General features: G+C 41.0%; 1 protein-coding gene across 4 annotated transcripts in view; it reads left to right on the forward strand.

Annotated features, from left to right (window-relative positions):
- Positions 1-16294, forward strand: part of ATG2B (autophagy related 2B) — a 43079-nt gene extending 26785 nt beyond the window's left edge. For all 4 annotated transcript variants that reach the window (XM_083730343.1, XM_083730345.1, XM_083730344.1 and 1 more), the window contains exons 24-42: positions 248-354; positions 513-605; positions 718-785; positions 1448-1524; positions 1795-1965; positions 2125-2266; positions 2652-2854; positions 3531-3757; positions 5069-5177; positions 5545-5739; positions 6094-6195; positions 9037-9115; positions 9245-9449; positions 11644-11713; positions 12566-12648; positions 13306-13427; positions 13543-13697; positions 14499-14648; positions 15337-16294. In XM_083730343.1, coding sequence (XP_083586469.1) covers positions 248-354; positions 513-605; positions 718-785; positions 1448-1524; positions 1795-1965; positions 2125-2266; positions 2652-2854; positions 3531-3757; positions 5069-5177; positions 5545-5739; positions 6094-6195; positions 9037-9115; positions 9245-9449; positions 11644-11713; positions 12566-12648; positions 13306-13427; positions 13543-13697; positions 14499-14648; positions 15337-15567 — 2589 coding nt within the window. In that variant the 3' untranslated portion in view covers positions 15568-16294. The remainder of the gene's footprint in view (positions 1-247; positions 355-512; positions 606-717; positions 786-1447; positions 1525-1794; positions 1966-2124; positions 2267-2651; positions 2855-3530; positions 3758-5068; positions 5178-5544; positions 5740-6093; positions 6196-9036; positions 9116-9244; positions 9450-11643; positions 11714-12565; positions 12649-13305; positions 13428-13542; positions 13698-14498; positions 14649-15336) is intronic.
- Positions 16295-17159: the final 865 nt, after the last annotated feature.

Genomic DNA, 17159 nt, shown 5'->3' on the forward strand with positions numbered 1-17159 from the left:
GGGGGGGTGTATGTTCTAACTTAGAGTATTCCTACTGAGTATTGGAGTTCCTGTAAGCTTGCTTTGTGTGGCTCAGTCCTGTATAACTGGGAATCCCCATCCTTCTGAATAAAATATGCCTTTACAATAAATATATTATCCATCGCTTCTCCTTTTTATATAGTCTGCAAAATATTTCAGTGACAGATGATGTTACCTTACTTGATTAGAATACAGTGGGCCTATCTTTACACTTTTGTAATTGTAGATTTTGTATTTTTTGAACATTTCTGATGAGCCTGTGTTGGGATATAATCCTCCAGCTTCTGTTACAACTTTTCACGTCCATCTCTGGAGTTGTGCCCTGAATTATAGGTAAGCTAAACAAATAAAGTGTTTTAAGTCAACTGTTGTCCTGAACCAGTTGCTTCAATATTCAGTTTGTCAAGTTGTATTTGTGGTCACTTAAATTTCTGAACTACTTGCTTTCCAAATATGTTTCAAATAATTTTTTTATTTTTATTTTTGGGTAGGCCTCTGTTTTTGCCAACTAGATCACTTCTTACCGTTGAAACATTTAGCATTTCAAGTAGTGTGGCACTGGATAAATCATCTTCTACTCTCAGGTAAAGTTTGTTAAGAACTTTAACAAATCCCACATTTAACTTATATTTCTTTCAACACTTACAAAATTGTTGGCAAATGTAATTCCTTTAAAAAACATCCTTTTTGTTACAGAATAATCTTGGATGAGGCTGCTTTGCATCTGTCTGACAAGTGTAATGTTGCAGTGAACCTCCAAAGAGGTAAGTGCATTTCAGCTTTTAAAGGGATTCATACAATTCCAAGTAACTAGTAAGGCAGTGTTTCCCAACCTTGTGCCTCCAGATGTTTTTGGCCTACAACTCCCATCATCCCTAGCTAGCAAGACCAGTGGTCAGGGATGATGGGAGTTGTAGGCCAAAAACATCTGGAGGCACAAGGTTGGGAAACACTGTAGTAAGGATATTAAAAGGTGCTTTTATGTTAAGCAACTGTTAGCTGAGCTGGATATGATTGTCCGATGTAGCATGATGGAGGAAAGAAGCGTTGTCGTTCTGAATTTCCCATGCATGTGATTCCTGTCTAGTTATGGTCAACATATTAGAATAAAATAGTCAAACTGCATCCCAGTATATTAATGAATTCTGGATTTATTGCTGGACAACTGTAAAGTTGTCCATGGAAGCACAAGCCAAAATTGGCCACTAAAACAGTCATTCTAAAATCAATCCCATTCATAAGACAAAAAAAAGCAGATATAATCATAGCTGGGGTGGGGGCGCTGTCTGCTCATTTTCTGAAGTTTAGAAAGGGCTTGAGTTTCAGTCGTAAAACAGTCCATCATCATGAGGGCATTTGAGGTCTTAAATATGAGGCATAAGCAGCAATTCAGGAGTTTAGCAGATAATTATTTTGTTTTCTTCAGATTATGTTCGAGTTATGGACATGGGACTCTTAGAACTGACTATAAGGGCAGTGAAACCTGGATCTGATGGAGAGAGAGTAAGGAATTGAGTTAAAATATAAAAGCTAAATTATGTGTGGTTTAAGTTTTGGAGCGTGTGTGTGTTTTTAAGTAATAGTATAATAAAGCTTTGGACTTTGAGATACTTGTTCAAAAAAGTGTGATTGAAATTGACTTTGGCTTTTAAACATACTGGGTCATTTTCTAAACACATATGTCTGGTTCCTTGATCGTACATTCAGGACTGACTTAAGAAAAGTGCATCTTCTGCTAGTGTCGGACATGATTTTGAATTATTGTCTGTTTAGAGTAAGCCACGTTTTGAACTCCATTGTTCCAGTGATGTGATCCACATTAGAACATGCTCAGATTCCTGTGCTGCGTTAATGAATCTTATCCAGTATATTGCAAGCTACGGTGATCTGAATCCACCTGCGAAGATAGAGAATACTTGTGGAGCGACCAAGCAAAATGTTAAGGTATGAAAAGGCATCACTGGACTAGATCACTTTTGTAAAGTTGAGAAACAACACTCTTGTAACAAACTAAGCTAGCATGCATCACAGCTACAGATATTTATCAAGAACTACACTGTATTTCCTTTATAAGTTTAGATTGGTGTATTTCTTATCTTCCAGGCAGATTTCTCTAGCCGGCCATCATCCCAAGGTCCAATCCTGGCAGAAGCTGACCAACAGATTTTACGGGATTTAATGAGTGATGCTATGGAAGAGATTGAAACCCAGCAATTTACTTCCCTCTCTAAGCCGCAAGCGAATGGTAGATCTTTCCAGGTTTCTTCTGTTTTTAAAGAGATGCCATTTAAATACAGTATTTCAAATGAATCCTGTTAAATTAGGGTTGCCATACACCTGGAATTTCCCAGACTTATGCGGAATACTGCTATCTCTAGCAGTGTCTGGGTGGAAATCAGAAATATTTCCATGAAAATCTGTGGGGAGTGCTGTTTTTCCCGATTTTCCCTAAAAGTAGCTCAAAAACGGTTTTCGCAGATTTGCCAAAAAAAAAAGCTGAGCAACTTTGGGCAAAACTTTTTCTGTCCTGATTTTCACTGTTTGAAATCTGGCAACCCTGTGTTAAATGTCTTCTGCTCGTACTTCACCTGCTTAATCCTGATAGAAATGTCTTGTTTCTCTTCTCCCAGGAGTTTTGGATGAAAAGACACAAACGCCAGCACCAACTTGCTCAGATCTCTTCCTGTTTCCTGATGAAAGTGGGAACCTCTCTCAGGAGCCAAGTCCTACTTATGCTTCATTCACTCCCCATATGATTAATGAAGCGATAGGAGATGTACCTTCTGAAAACGATGACTTCTGTATTCTTTTTGCACCGAAAGCTGTTGTCTCTGTAAGGAAAACCTAGTGTTAATAAGAAATCTAATGTGAGGGGAAAAAATACCTTTTAAAACTCATAGGTTAACTGATTTGGTTAACAACTGTTGCATGAAGACAGTCTGTGTTGGATCTGGAGAGCTTCTCACTGAGTCATCCTTTTGGAATGTGACATGACAAATCCATGCAGAGCAGGTTGATAATGCAATTGCTAAACGACCTTAAAGGCAGTTGCTCAAATTGGGCAATAACTCCAGCATGCTGTATATAGAGAGAAATGGGTAGTTGCCATGTTGTGCAAAATATAGCATGAAGTCTGCTGCTATATGTTATATATGCATTAGAAGTGCTTTTTTCAGTATTTTTAATGTTAGAATTAGAAGTTATCTTAGGGCAAGGGAAAGGAGCCCTTCTGTTTGATTAAAGCAGAGTCAGGCTAAATCAATAGAAAATGCCAGCCCCCAAATTTTACCTATGTTAGTCTCCAGCTACCTTCTAATTAGCAGAATTGGTCGTTTTGAAGGCCGTTCTTCCTTGCCACTGGCCACAGGCAAGTGCCTATTTACAAACCTGCAGTAAACTTAACAGCTCGGAGCCAAGCAATATTTATAGTTTTGCCACAGAAAAACAACAACAAATGGATGATTTTTTTTTTAAAAAAAATAGCATTTAATGTGCATGTAACCTTTTAGGATAAAGTAGAAGAGCCAGTAGTGAAAACGATGGTTGATGATGCGATCCTGATAAAAGAGAACCATTTCAGTCTGCCGGTAAAGAAGGCAGACACAAACAAAGGGCCATTGAGATTTCCTATCCCATTGGTGCGCTACGTTGTGAAAGAAATCTCACTCATTTGGCACCTTTATGGAGGAAAGGACTTTGGAAATGCACCCCCTACGTCTCCAGCTAAGAGTTACATGTAAGTACTTCTGGTATTAGTTTATTAAATTCATACCATAGGGAAAAGATGCATTTCTCTTCAAAACATAAAACTGAACCCCGTGTCCAAGTGAGGGGTTGTTTTGCCCTTTCTCATTTTCTCTTCCTCAGAATAGTCCATTGCTTTTCTCTGCATTCCACTTCTTAAACATGGCAGGAAATTGTTACCTTCTTACATAGGAAAAAGATGCATTTGTCTTCAGAACATAAACCCACTGGGCTAGTGCATAAAGGGGGGGGGAACCCACTTTAGCTTAGTTCCAGCTAGACTTTCCCCTCCTCCACACCTTCAGACAGGGTATTCTGCGAGGAACTGGATTTTTTTTTAAATGATACCGTTCACTGCAGCTTTTATTATCCCCCCGTCCCTAACATGGTTCACGATTTCTTATATGCTGTCTTGGGAGAACTTGTATCCTAAAAGCAGGATATTAATAATTGTAATAAATAAAATGGATATTATTTATGTGTCGGGACATCATCTCATTCAGTTTCCCCTGCAAGTGGAAATGGCAGCTTAAAAGTATGCACTCAAACATGGTTTTTTTCTCTTCCTACCTGGCATTCCCTTGAAGCATGTGATTAATTGTTGGTGGTAAAAGGAGACAATGTACTTTCAGTGAGTGTATTCTGAAAGGTTTGGTTTTTTTAAAAGCCACTTTACATTTTCCTAATACTTATAGAATGCTTGTCTATTGAGTTCTTTTGAAGAGGAAAATGCAGTCTGGTTAACAGTGGCAGCAAGTTGATTTTCTTTTCTTTTTTTTACTCTTCAGTTTGTTTACTATTTATAAAAACATTTATAAAAATAACATGTCTGTTATTGTGTTGTTTTGTTTGTTATGATAAAATCTGTTGAAACCCTAATAAAAATCTTTAAAAAAAATAAAAAAATCCTCGCCTTACAAAATGTCAGAGTAGTGTTGAGAATACACTGAGAATAAAAGTTATAATAATACAGTCGCACCTTGGCTCCCAAACGCCTTGGGAGTCGAACGTTCTGGCTCCCAAACAATAAAATAAGGAAGTTTTTTCTTTTGGAAGTAGAACATCGGACAGGGCTTCCAAGGTTTCTGATTGGCTGCAGGAGCTTCCTGCAGCCAATCAGAAGCTGTGCTTTGGAAGTCAGAACGTTTCAGAAGCTGAACGGACTTCCAGAACGGATTCTGTTCGACTTCCGAGGTACCACTGTAATACAGCACCAAAAGATGACCAGTTGAGCACTGAAACGGTTGTTGCAAGCCAAACTTAAAGTTTAAATGGAAAAACAATACCCTTTCTCCTATTCCAGTAGTCCTCAGAGCTCTCCTTCTCACACACCAACAAGGCATGGGCGCAACACAGTCTGTGGTGGAAGAGGAAGGAACCCAGATTTCTTGATGGAAATACAGTTAAGTAAGGTAAGAATAACTGAAATGGCGACAGTTGTTCTTTATTGCTGGGAAGTTCTCTACAACTGATGGGGACCGTATTTGCCCATTTGTTTGGCATACAAAAATACAGAGGCAATGTGACCTTTTCCTCAGGCTCTAAAATCTAAGGACCTTTTTGTGAGCCATAGCAGTATATACTTGGACCTTTTAAACTTAGAAAGGGCAGAGAGTGGAATGGCCATAGCTGGTGAATGGGCACAGCTGGAAACAGGCACGCCTTGCCACTGAAGCCACCTGAACTTATAAGTGACAACTCTGTATCAAGAAGCATTGCAAATGCTACAGGGGAGGCGTCTTAATAGACTTCTCGCCTTTTGCCTTTCCTGGTTATAAGGTCAAATTCCAGCATGAGGTATATCCATCTGGCGAAGCAGAGTGTGAGGTCAACCTGCTGGAGCAACCCGTGTCTCGTCAAGTGTTTGTGGTTCAAGATCTTGAGATCAGAGATCGCTTGGCTACATCACAGATGAATAAATTTCTCTACCTCTACTGCAGTAAGGAGATGCCTAGGAAGGCACATTCTAATATGGTAAGGCCGTGTAACAACTTGCTAAATGTGGAAATCATGGGGCTGAGAATAGATGCGGCGTCCACATGCAGCATAGAAGTATGTGTTCCACTAAAGTTGTGTCTGACCTCCACTGGGACTTGAAAAACAGTCCATAAAAATTCACATACACAATGGCTGCAATCTTTACTGCATGTTGCATTGAATTAGAGTGACAGCAATTTTGACACAAGTTCAAAACACCCAGTTAGAAACATATCAGTAGTGATTCTGCTGTAAAGATTTTTTTATCTTTTATATATGCTGTCAGAGCAATTCGCAAATATACGTTCATTTTTATTCAGCTGTTCTTTTTCTCTTCACTTGTTACTTCAGTTGACGGTCAAAGCGTTGCATGTTCGTCCAGAGTCGGGCAGATCACCCCAGGAGTGTTGTTTGCGAGTGTCATTAATGCCACTTCGTCTCAACATTGACCAGGTTGGTTTAGCAAGCAACACTTCTTAGGAATAGGAATATATATATATATATATATGCAGGTTTTGGTGTCCTCGGGTGTCTTCCCGTGTAAAAGTTGGGGTGTCTAGGCGACGTTTCGACGAGGTCTCACTCGTCATCTTCAGGCTGGTGCTTTCGGCTTCTTGTTACTGGAACAGAGCGGGATCTCAATGTTTGAGTTCCTATAAATACTGTAGAGGGGGTGTGGTGTCTAGCCTCCAATGTTCTGGGCAGAGAGGAAGTTCCCAGGCTAGTGTGCCTTTTCTTCTTTTGTTCCTTAATTACTTGAGAGATACCTTGAGTGATTTCTTGAGTGATATCCTGAGTACCACTTAGGTGGGTCATTAGGTGTGGATTAGTTGCTAAAGTCTTTGTGTCTTGACCTCTTGAACTTTGTGAAGAGTTTTCCTGAGAAGATGGCTGTATTGCACTTAGTTGTGCTTTGGCTTGGCTTCGTGTATAGGGGCGAGCTGTGGTTTTGTGGCTTGTGTCAGCCAGATCTGTGTAGGGATTGCAGGGGGGTGCAGCATCCGGAGGTGCCACCATGGATTGGCTACTGGATGGTGTCAGTAATTCATCTGTGGAGAGGGTCTGGGTTTGGGTCTGGTGTGGTTGATTGGTGTTGGCGTTCTGTGTGCCTCTGGATCTGGTGTCAGTTTTTGTGGGGAGGGCTAATTTCCAGATGTCTGGCAAGCGGGATGTGTCGTCACGCTTGTTCATGTTGTGAGGGTGTTTCTCTATCTCGATGGCTTCCATGATTATTCTCTTGTGGTGATGTTCCGTGTTAAAGAGCAATTTGGAATCTGCAAAATTAATTTCGTGTCCTGTTTCTTTCATGTGTTGGAAAAGAGAGGAAGTTTTTTCTTCTTTTTTGACGGCATTCTTGTGTTCTGCGATACGTGCATTTATTCGTCTGTTTGTTTGTCCAATGTACGTGGCTGGGCAGACTTTGCAGGGTATTTCATAGATCCCTTGGTTTTCCAACTGGATTTTATCCTTGGGGTTTCTGAGGATATTGGCTATTTTTTGGTTGGTGCAAAAGGCTGTTTTGATATTGTGTTTATGGAGGATTTTGCTAATTTTATCTGTAGTGCCCTTGATATAAGGAAGGAGGGCCATGCCATTGTTTTCTTCTGTGTCTTGGTTTTTGGGGGGTGTTTCCTTTTGGATTAGCTTCGTAATCCTGTTTTGCTGGTATCCATTGGCAATTAACACATTTGAGAGATTCTGTAACTCAGTTGTCAAGTGGTCTTTGTCAGCCAGGCGTTTGGTTCTGGAGATGAGAGTCTTGGCTACGGAGTTTATTTGTGCAGGGTGGTGGTGTGATTGTGCATGTAAGTAGCGGTTGGTGTGTGTTTTTTTTCTGGTAGATAGTGTGTCCTAGGGAGCCATCAGGTTTTTTGTAGATTAGGACGTCAAGGAAGGGAAGTTGGTTGTTGGCTTCTATTTCCATAGTGAATTGTATTTTGGGGTGTAAGTTGTTGAGATGTGTGAGGAAGCTATCCAGTTTTTCCTTCCCGTGTGGCCAAATTACAAAGGTGTCGTCAACATATCTGAGCCAAAGTTTGGGTTTGTGTTCTGACTTGTCTAAAGCATTGGTTTCAAAGTGTTCCATGTACAGGTTTGCGATGACCGGTGAGAGGGGTGATCCCATAGGTGCTCCTTCTATCTGTTTGTATCTTTGTCCAAACGTCGCCTAGACACCCCAACTTTTACACGGGAAGACACCCGAGGACACCAAAACCTGCATTCCTGTACCCGTGAAAATCTACGAAAGCATATATATATATATATATATATATATATATATATATATATATATATAATTTATGCAGTGTAATGATTCCTTAATCACTCATTCCTATAATCTGTTGTAAACATTTTGTGGGTGTGAATTGCAAAGTTGTGATTTGATTAAGTTTGCAACTATAGTTGTGCAAAGCTACCGTTATTGCATAAGTAGCTTGCTTCGGTGGAAGAAAGAGAACCATTTATGAAGTACAGATGGTTGTTGTTGCTATTTATTGAATTTATTGGTTGTTTTCTCTTGCCAAAGGTAACACAAAACAACTTATAGCCAAAATGTTTTTGTTAATCATTGGAGAAAATCTGATAATCATGGTGAGCAGAGTGTTTATGGATGGAGGTTCCTCCAGGGATGTATGTTCAGTGTGTATTTTTGTGCCTTGTGCACAGTGTATCTTTGCACCTGCTTGTGTGGTCCACTCACTGACAGGCAGTAAGGATCTTTTGCCTTCATTGCAACAGTGCTTCTCGATGCAGCACTTTTATTTTCCTCAATATGAATGGAAAGCAAAGTAAAAGGGGCTCATGGGAAACCACCGCAACTCAACCTAACCCTTCCACTCATGGAGCCAGTAGCTGCCTGAGGGCCTGTTTTGCTCTTTCTCAACTTGCCTGGCTGGCAGCCCATTTACTCTCACCCACAGATGTTGATGGGAGCCATTGAGAATTGAGCCAGCCTGTGTCAGAATAATCCATTCCTTTTCTCTGCATCCCCCTTTTTATCATGGCAGAAGATTGGCTTATTATAGGCGTGTGTGATGTATATAAAAATGCGAAAACATTTTCTCTTATCCCTTCTGTTGAACTCAAAAAAGTGTCTTAACAGGGATGGTCAAGCTGTGTCTTATCCTGACGTTGCTGAACCACAGCTCCCATCAGTCTCAGGCAGCATAGCCAATCACCCAAAGGTAATGGGAGTTGTATTTCAGTAACATCTGGAGGGCCACAGTTTATCCACCCCTGGTATATAAGGCGATTTCACTTGTTTGTGATTTATATGCTACTTTTATGTTTCAGGATGCCCTGTTTTTCTTGAAGGATTTTTTCACTAGCCTGTCTACAGAAGTAGAAGTCCTAATGACTCCAGATCCCGAGGGTAAATAATTTGTCCTTTTTTTTGGTAATGAATTCATAGAAACATATACATGGACAGCAGAGCTGCAAACAAATAACTCTTTCATTGGCAGGCAGCCTTAGATTTCAGCATTCGTTTATCTGTTTGCAGTTAAGAAGCCTCCTGGTGCAGAAGTGACATGTACCTTGCCCAGGCACCACAGCAGTTTCAAAGAGCCAAGTCCAGTCATTTCTTTCTCCTTACACAAGCGAGCGAGCCAGAACGGAAGTGTCGATTCTGTGGATATGCTCAATGGGGATGACCATAATTTTGCACACGAAGAGGCACCATTCAGTGACCAGCCAATCTTTTTCAGGTACCTTGAGACGTAGATCACAGGTGGCTTCGGGTGCTGTTGGACTCCGGCTCCCATCAGCCACAGCATGCATGACCAATGGGCAGGAATGATGGGAGCTGTAGTTGAGCAAATCTGGAGGACCACAGATTCCCCCCCTACCACCACCTTAGATCCATGAGATGCTCTAGTTTAGAGAAGTTACAGTCACCTCTTATTTCACTCATTTGGTAAACTCTTAATTTCTGCAGTCCAGAAGCATCTATTTTATAATCAGTGGACTTCTTCCATCGGTAGCCCCAGTCCAGAACCCTATATGTGTATGCATGTATATATAAGGAACCTCCTGCATATGTAAGGCTATCCATGGGCAGTGGGGTAAAGATCACAGTCCTTGCACTTTTAATAGCATCCCTGATCTTGACTGCATTGATAGTGAGTGATTAGTGTGTGTTAGTGGGTGAAAAAGAGAGAAGTGGAAGACTGCGTGCGCGCACGTAAATGCACCTGCATGTAAGGGGGCAGTTGTTTGTCTTTGTGCCTTCTGTGTAAGGTTGGGAAGGATGTGTGTATTAAACAAACACTCATTAACGTAAAAAGGGGTGCAGGGGATTTCAGCCTTAGCCACACTCACTACTGAGTCTGGTCCCATCCACTGGAAAGTAGCTCCTGGGGGTAAAAAGATTGCTCACCTGATGTTTAAGCTCATCATATTCATACTTCCCCCACAGTGTATATTATGTGACTGTTTTCATCTGATGCTAAAGTAAAAAGATAGTAGGAAATACAAGTTTCCTTCACAGGACCAAGCCTTGCTTGCATGTAGTACAGTCGTACCTTGGAAGTCAAACAGAATTGGTTTCGGAAGTCTGTTCGACTTCCAAAATGTTCAGAAACCAAAGCGTGGCTTCTGATTGGCTGCAGGAAGCTCCTGCAGCCAATCGGAAGCCTCAGAAGCCCCTTCGGACATTTGGCTTCCAAAAAAACGTTCAGAAACCAGAACACTCACTTCCGGTTTTCGATCGTTCGGGAGCCAAACGTTCAGCAACTAAGCCATTCAAGATCCAAGGTATGACTGTTTTCTTTAAAATGCTACACAGTAGAACTGCACTTTATTTTTCCTAAAGGTGACTTTTCTGAGTATAGTTACAGATAGGTAGCCGTGTTGGTCTGCCATAGTCAAAACAAAAAAAATTCCTTCCAGTAGCACCTTAAAGACCAACTAAGTTAGTTCTTGGTATGAGCTTTCGTGTGCATGCACACTTCTTCAGATACACTGAAACAGAAGTTACCAGACCCTTCTATATAGTGAGAAGGTGGGGAGGGGTATTACTCAGAAGGGTGGTGGGAATGGGTGATTGGCAGATAGCTGTGATGAGCCTGTTGACGACTCTTAACGACTGCAATAGGTCTTACAGGAAAAAGCAAGGGGTGAGAAGGTGAAAAATGGCTTTGTCATGTATAATGAGATAAGAATCCAATGTCTTTGTTCAGACCAGGTCTCTCCATGGTTTTAAGTTTGGTAATAAGTTGCCTACAGACAGCCACCCAATCTCAAACAACTCCTAACCCACAATAATACTACAACCAGACTTAACACGGACACTGGCACCAGAGCCTGCAATAAACCCAGATGCCAACTTTGCTGCCACATACACCCGGACAACACCATTACTGGCCCCAACAACATCACACATACCATCTCGGGACTATTTAATTGCTCATCGTCTAACATTGTGTATGCCATCAAATGCCAACAGTGTCCTTCAGCTCTCTATATTGGACAAACAGGCCAAACCTTACGCCAAAGAATAAACGGACATAAATCTGACATCAGGAATCACAAGACAGAGAAACCAGTAGGAGAACACTTCAATCTCCCAGGACATTCTATACAAGATCTCAAAGTAGCTGTTTTACTACAAAGGAATTTCAGAAATAGACTGGAAAGAGAAGCTGCTGAATTGCAACTTATTACCAAACTTAAAACCATGGAGAGACCTGGATCTTGTGAGATTAAGATGACCAGTAGGTCTGGCAACTTTTAAATCCCCTATGAAGTTGGGGATTTAGCAAATATAGGTGGAGGTTAGTGATCCTAAAAAAAATATGGAGCTCAGGGATGTTAGTTTTACTTTTTACCATCTTAGGTTTTATCTGTTGATCCCAATCTTTATTTCTATGTAACATGTTATCAACGTATTTTTCCTTTTAGAGAATTTCGATTTACATCAGAAGTTCCAATACGTCTTGATTACCATGGCAAGCATGTTTCTATGGATCAGGTTTGTTGACTTTTGTTGATAAAATTAGCCTTTTGGAGTGTCACATTCAATAGTTCTTTCTTTATTTTGGAAAGATGAAATGTTTATGCTCAAAATCTTCAAATAAATCAAAAGATTGCTAAACTTACGGTCTTGCAAATAAGTCCAGAAGAGCTGGTAGTCTGCAAAGATTCTTACCAGTCCATTCGCCCACACATCCATTTTGAGGGTCATTTGTGGTTTAAAAAAATTAAATCACCAACTTTCTGCTTTGTCACCTGGAGGAGATTCTTGTTCACTGCAGGCAACTTGCATTAAAGTTTAACTTTCATTAAAGCAGCCAGAACCCAAAATGCCATCAAATTTCAGATGGCATTCTCCAGTAGGTAGTAGTGAAAGACTTTTTGGTAAAACTTACAAACCTAACTGCAAAACAGGCATAATTTCATTGGTGGGCCCTCATAGTGATGGCTGTGGAATACTTACTCTAGGAAAGCTAAAGTCCTTTCAATGCCAGGCCTAGACTGCCTTTGTTCTCCCAGGCCATTTAAGATCATGTACTTTAGTCCCTGTTGTTATGGTTGGTGGCTTCTAACCTCCTGTAACTTGATAGTGATGCCAGCTTCTATGCTTTTGGTTGTATTTTATTCCGTTTTTATTATATTTTGTGTTTGACTTTTGCGCCAATCGACTTTCTGAAGCTTATTGTGAAGTCTTATTCTAGCATTACTTTTCTATACAACACCCAGGGACTTTATTTTGGGAGGCAGCTTATAAATATAGTTAATTTAGTAAAGAAATGATGAAAAGCAGTCAAGAATACTTTGGTCTTTATTTGCTGCTTATGAACTGTTTGACCCTTTTAACTTTCAGGGTACATTAGCTGGGATTCTGATTGGGCTTGCTCAGTTAAACTGCTCAGAATTGAAACTGAAGAGGCTTTGCTATAGACATGGGTAAGTTTCCCCAGTTGTTCTAATGGAGTTGCTGTGTGTTAGACTGTCTGTTCCAGGAAAACCAACACCGAGCATTGTAATGGTGGGTGGAATTCAGTGTTGCACTCTTCCAATGGTTCTATCTGTACAAGCATTACAACTTGCTATACAGAACTATCCCCACTCGCCTCCCCCTGTGCACCGTTCTGCGGGTTCTCTTGAAACCACTAAGACAATTTGGGGGGGGGGTGCACAGGGGGAGGAAAGCAAAAGGGCGGAAGTCCTTGAGCAGGACTTCTGCTGACGGGGCTGGTGAGGTGACTCCTGCCCTGTGTTTGCTGTGAAGGAAAGACAAACAGAACAATTTCACTAGTTCAAGCACTTTGGGCTGCAAAGCTGAACTTTCCCTCCCTCTCCTGTCTCTGTGAAACTCCTGTGTGCCCCCTAAATTGCCCCAGAGAGCTGGGGGAACCCCAAAACATATTTAGAGGTGCACATGGAGAGGGAAGCAAGTTCTGTGGTGCAGCCAATGGTACGGTGCTTGCTCTAGCAGAACTGTTTGGTTGGTAACTGGCCAAGGTAATTCACAGATTTTAGTAGCAATAAGTGATGTAGTCTCTCCATCATACCTTCCTATCATTCTTTAGGTAACAAAATGTTACTTTTGTACACACACAGGTTGCTAGGTGTGGATAAGCTTTTCTCTTACGCCATCTCAGAATGGATTAACGACATCAAGAAAAACCAGCTACCAGGTATTCTAGGAGGAGTCGGGCCAATGCATTCATTGGTTCAATTAGGTACGTTCCTGCAGTATTTTTTAAGCCTCTCTGTTTTTTATTCTATGCACATGCATTCATATGAATGAATATTTTTCCTGAGCGATTATCCATGGCATGCTATCTTTAATTACAGTGCAGGGTCTAAAAGACTTGGTGTGGTTACCAATAGAACAATACCGAAAAGACGGCCGCATTGTAAGAGGCTTTCAGAGAGGTGCAGCTTCTTTTGGTACATCTACTGCAATGGCAGCGTTGGAACTGACAAACAGAATGGTTCAGACCATACAGGTATGTTTTCCCTTTATCGATGGGGATAGGCAAAGGAGTTCTAATCTTATTTGAAGCAAACAAGATTTTGGGAAATGGTTTCAGAAGTCAACTAAAGCCTACAATTACATTGCTAACTGAGATCTCTCTTGTTTCATCCTTAATTAAGAGGAGGGAAGGTGTGGCCTGTGATGTTTCGGTAGCTTGGTATTTGGAATAGCATTTTAAAGAGTTAGGCATGAATGCAGAAATCTGAACACACTGGGGTTTTTTCCCCTTTGGAAGTCATGTCTATTAATTGCTGGCAAAATATCTGTAGATGCAGCAGGCGTTGTGTGAGAGAGGAGGGCTTATATATTGTAAAGAGACTGTGGGAATGCGTATTGCGGCTCCCCATGGAAATCATGTCAACAGAGCCCAGGTAGCGTAGGGTTGGAGATGAAAGACTGATTTTATCCACACCACAGTAATACCCCCAAGAAATATTATATCCCTACAGAAGTGAATGTCAATAATTAACTTAGTTGAGAGAAAATGAAGGTGTGCTCTAATTGGTCCCTTTGAACGCCATAATTTGCTCTTTTTTGGACCATGTCTTAGTGTATGTTGGGAATAGGCAGGAGTGGATAGATAGATTACAAGGAGCCCTGGGAGATGAGAATGTATTCTTAATATTTAGCATTGGCTTGTGTTTTAAAAAGCTAGGAGGCTTATCATAATGTACAAATAATTGGATATTATGGCCATATCTAGGTTTTTACTGGCTCACCACACGTGATAAGAGAATGTGTTTTTGATTTATTTATTGAAACTGATACTTAGGCAGCTGCAGAAACAGCTTATGACATGGTTTCCCCCGGGCCTAGTTTAATTGAGACAAAGAAGATCAAACGACTTTCTCGCTACCGCCTGGCTCATCAACCTGTGGACCTTCGTGAAGGTGTGGCCAAAGCATACAGCGTTGTAAAAGAGGTAAGGAGCATTACCATTGTCTTCTGGCCATCTGCATTGCATTCACTGAGGGAGGGATAGATGCCATTTTTAGGATATTGCTATGGCTTTAATGAGGCTATATATCCTTCATTTTTCTGCACAATAATTTTAATTCTCCTTAGGGGAGTGGTATTTTCTCCATGTTGGTTTCTCAGGTGGACACCCAAGAGAGGGTTGCAGTTCCTTGGTATCTGTGGAATGTGGCATTTCAGCTGCCCTTTGTGACGCTCTGGAACCTCTAACCACTGCTGGCTCTGATTGCTCTGTCGTTGGTTTCTTTCCAACGACTAGGAACAGATTTAAATCCATGCCTGACATTTTGTTTCTCTGCCCAATGTGCGGCCCAGCAGGCCACACACTGCATTTCACCACTGGTTGTATCTACTCGCCTTGAAACCAGCTTCTGGAGCTTAGGCGACTCACGTGGGCATCAAGCTACTTAGCCAGTGTGGGTCTGCAAGAACTGAATTCACCGTTTTGCTGCTCTGTGGGAAGGGCTTCCCTGTTTCATTGCGGTGAATAATGGGATGTAATTGACAGGGATTCTGGGGCTTATAAAGACTGATGACCCAACCCACCGCCTCCCCTTCCCCAAGCAGTTTACTTCACTAAAGGGAGATGGTGCAGTTCTTAACACTCTGTTTTGTGTGTCTGGGACTCTCTTAAGGGGATTACCGATACGGCGCATACCATCTATGAAACTGCTGCTCGAGAACATGAGAACAGAGGAGTCACTGGAGCGGTGGGAGGTGTCCTCCGCCAGATCCCGCCAACTGTGGTGAAACCTCTCATAATGGCAACGGAGGCAACGTCAAATGTGTTGGGCGGCATGAGAAACCAAATCAGGCCCGATGTGCGTCAGGAAGAGTCCCAGAAGTGGCGGCTTGGAGAGGACTGATAGCTTTAAGCGTGTTTGACGTACAGACACTGGGAAACTGGAAGCATAAATTGTTTATCCTCATGGCAGCTTTAGATGGGACGTATCCTTTTAATATGCTTATCTCAGGAACACAAGAGATTGGAAAGCAATTTGATGGCAAAACCTGAAAGCAAGTTTGGTCAGTGCCAAATGAAGTGGCACCTTCAAAAAAAATATTACGGCCAAATCCAGGAAAATGCTTGCTTTAGACTGTGCGCTATGTCCTCCGTGGTATCTTGATATTTGTTGTTGGCAGGGTATTTTTGTCCTTCTTTTGAAGCAACCACACTTCCCATGCTTATCAGTCTACATGTATATAAAGGGGTTCCCCAACCATGGTTGAAATATGTTTAAAAAAGCAAAGGGTTACATTAGTGCCCTTCTGTAACAGGGTTGATGTCTGGCGTGAGACATGGACACTACAGGATACTAAAAGGAAAAGGGGATTTCAATTATTTTGCTAATTGTGAGTGTCTCACATGTGGCACTTAGCAACAAGGACAATCTGTCTTGATACCTGGTCAGAAAATTGTTTTCAGACAACTGTGGACACTAATTGTTTCCCCTTCATAATGAATTCTTCCTTTTGTGGAGATTTGAGCAATCTGAATGTTGCAGACATGTTCTGTTGTGTTGCACTTTAAAGAATATTGCCTGTATATTGCCTTTTTAAAATAGTTGTTAATAAATGTGCATTTTGTCCTTACGTAGTTTTAAAACTTATGCAAATCACTTAAAGGGGCAGAACACTACAAGATCATCAGTGACATTAAAAATGGATTGCAGTGCTTGCAGTTATTCAGATTGCTGCATAGGAAAAAGGGGTCTAGTGAGCGGTTGGTTCTGAATACACACAGAGAGAATGAAGTTTGTGGGGAAAGGTGTCTTGTGAAAGGAATATTGGGACTTGTATATGTTGACATGAGTTCATTCAGTTTAAATGCTATGCAAGTTACATCTTGATAGTCATTTTTTCCAATTTTCACAGCAAAGTTATTTAAAACTTGTTCAGATATCAGAATATTTTTTGATTGATTTGACAAGCTGCTGTTCTACAGTGATCTTAATGTTCTTAATTGATTTCAAAACCTAATTTGTGTACACTTTTTCATTGGAAACAGAGCTCAGAAATATTGTACCCTGAGAAGGGTATGCAGATTCATATTAAGCTTCTTTTCTGGCACACAGTGGCAACTGCAGTTTCTTCAAAATAAACTCTGCATTTTGGGGTTCTTCATGGAGACATTCAGCAATGAAATAAGTTGCTGTCATTTAAAAGCTGCTTTCTTAACATAGTTTAGAAGCAATGTATACATTTGAATAAAGGTCCTCTGGGCAGAGGTAGCCAGCTAGTGTTTGAGTGAATGAGTGAGATATTTGGAGATAGGTGCTAATAGAGCAAAGAACAAGCACCAGTAAGTTAAGCAATAACATTACAATCAGCTGTCTCTAAACCAGGGGTAGGGAATCTTTGACCCTCCAGATATTTTGGTTCCTCACCCCTGCTCTAATGCACTAGGGAAATTGCAATCTACCCCACTCTTCTGAGGTTAGTATTTTTATTTCTGACA

This window comes from Podarcis gaigeae (assembly GCF_964106915.1).
Source record: "Podarcis gaigeae genome assembly, chromosome: 1".
In the NCBI taxonomy this organism is placed as follows: domain Eukaryota; kingdom Metazoa; phylum Chordata; class Lepidosauria; order Squamata; family Lacertidae; genus Podarcis; species Podarcis gaigeae.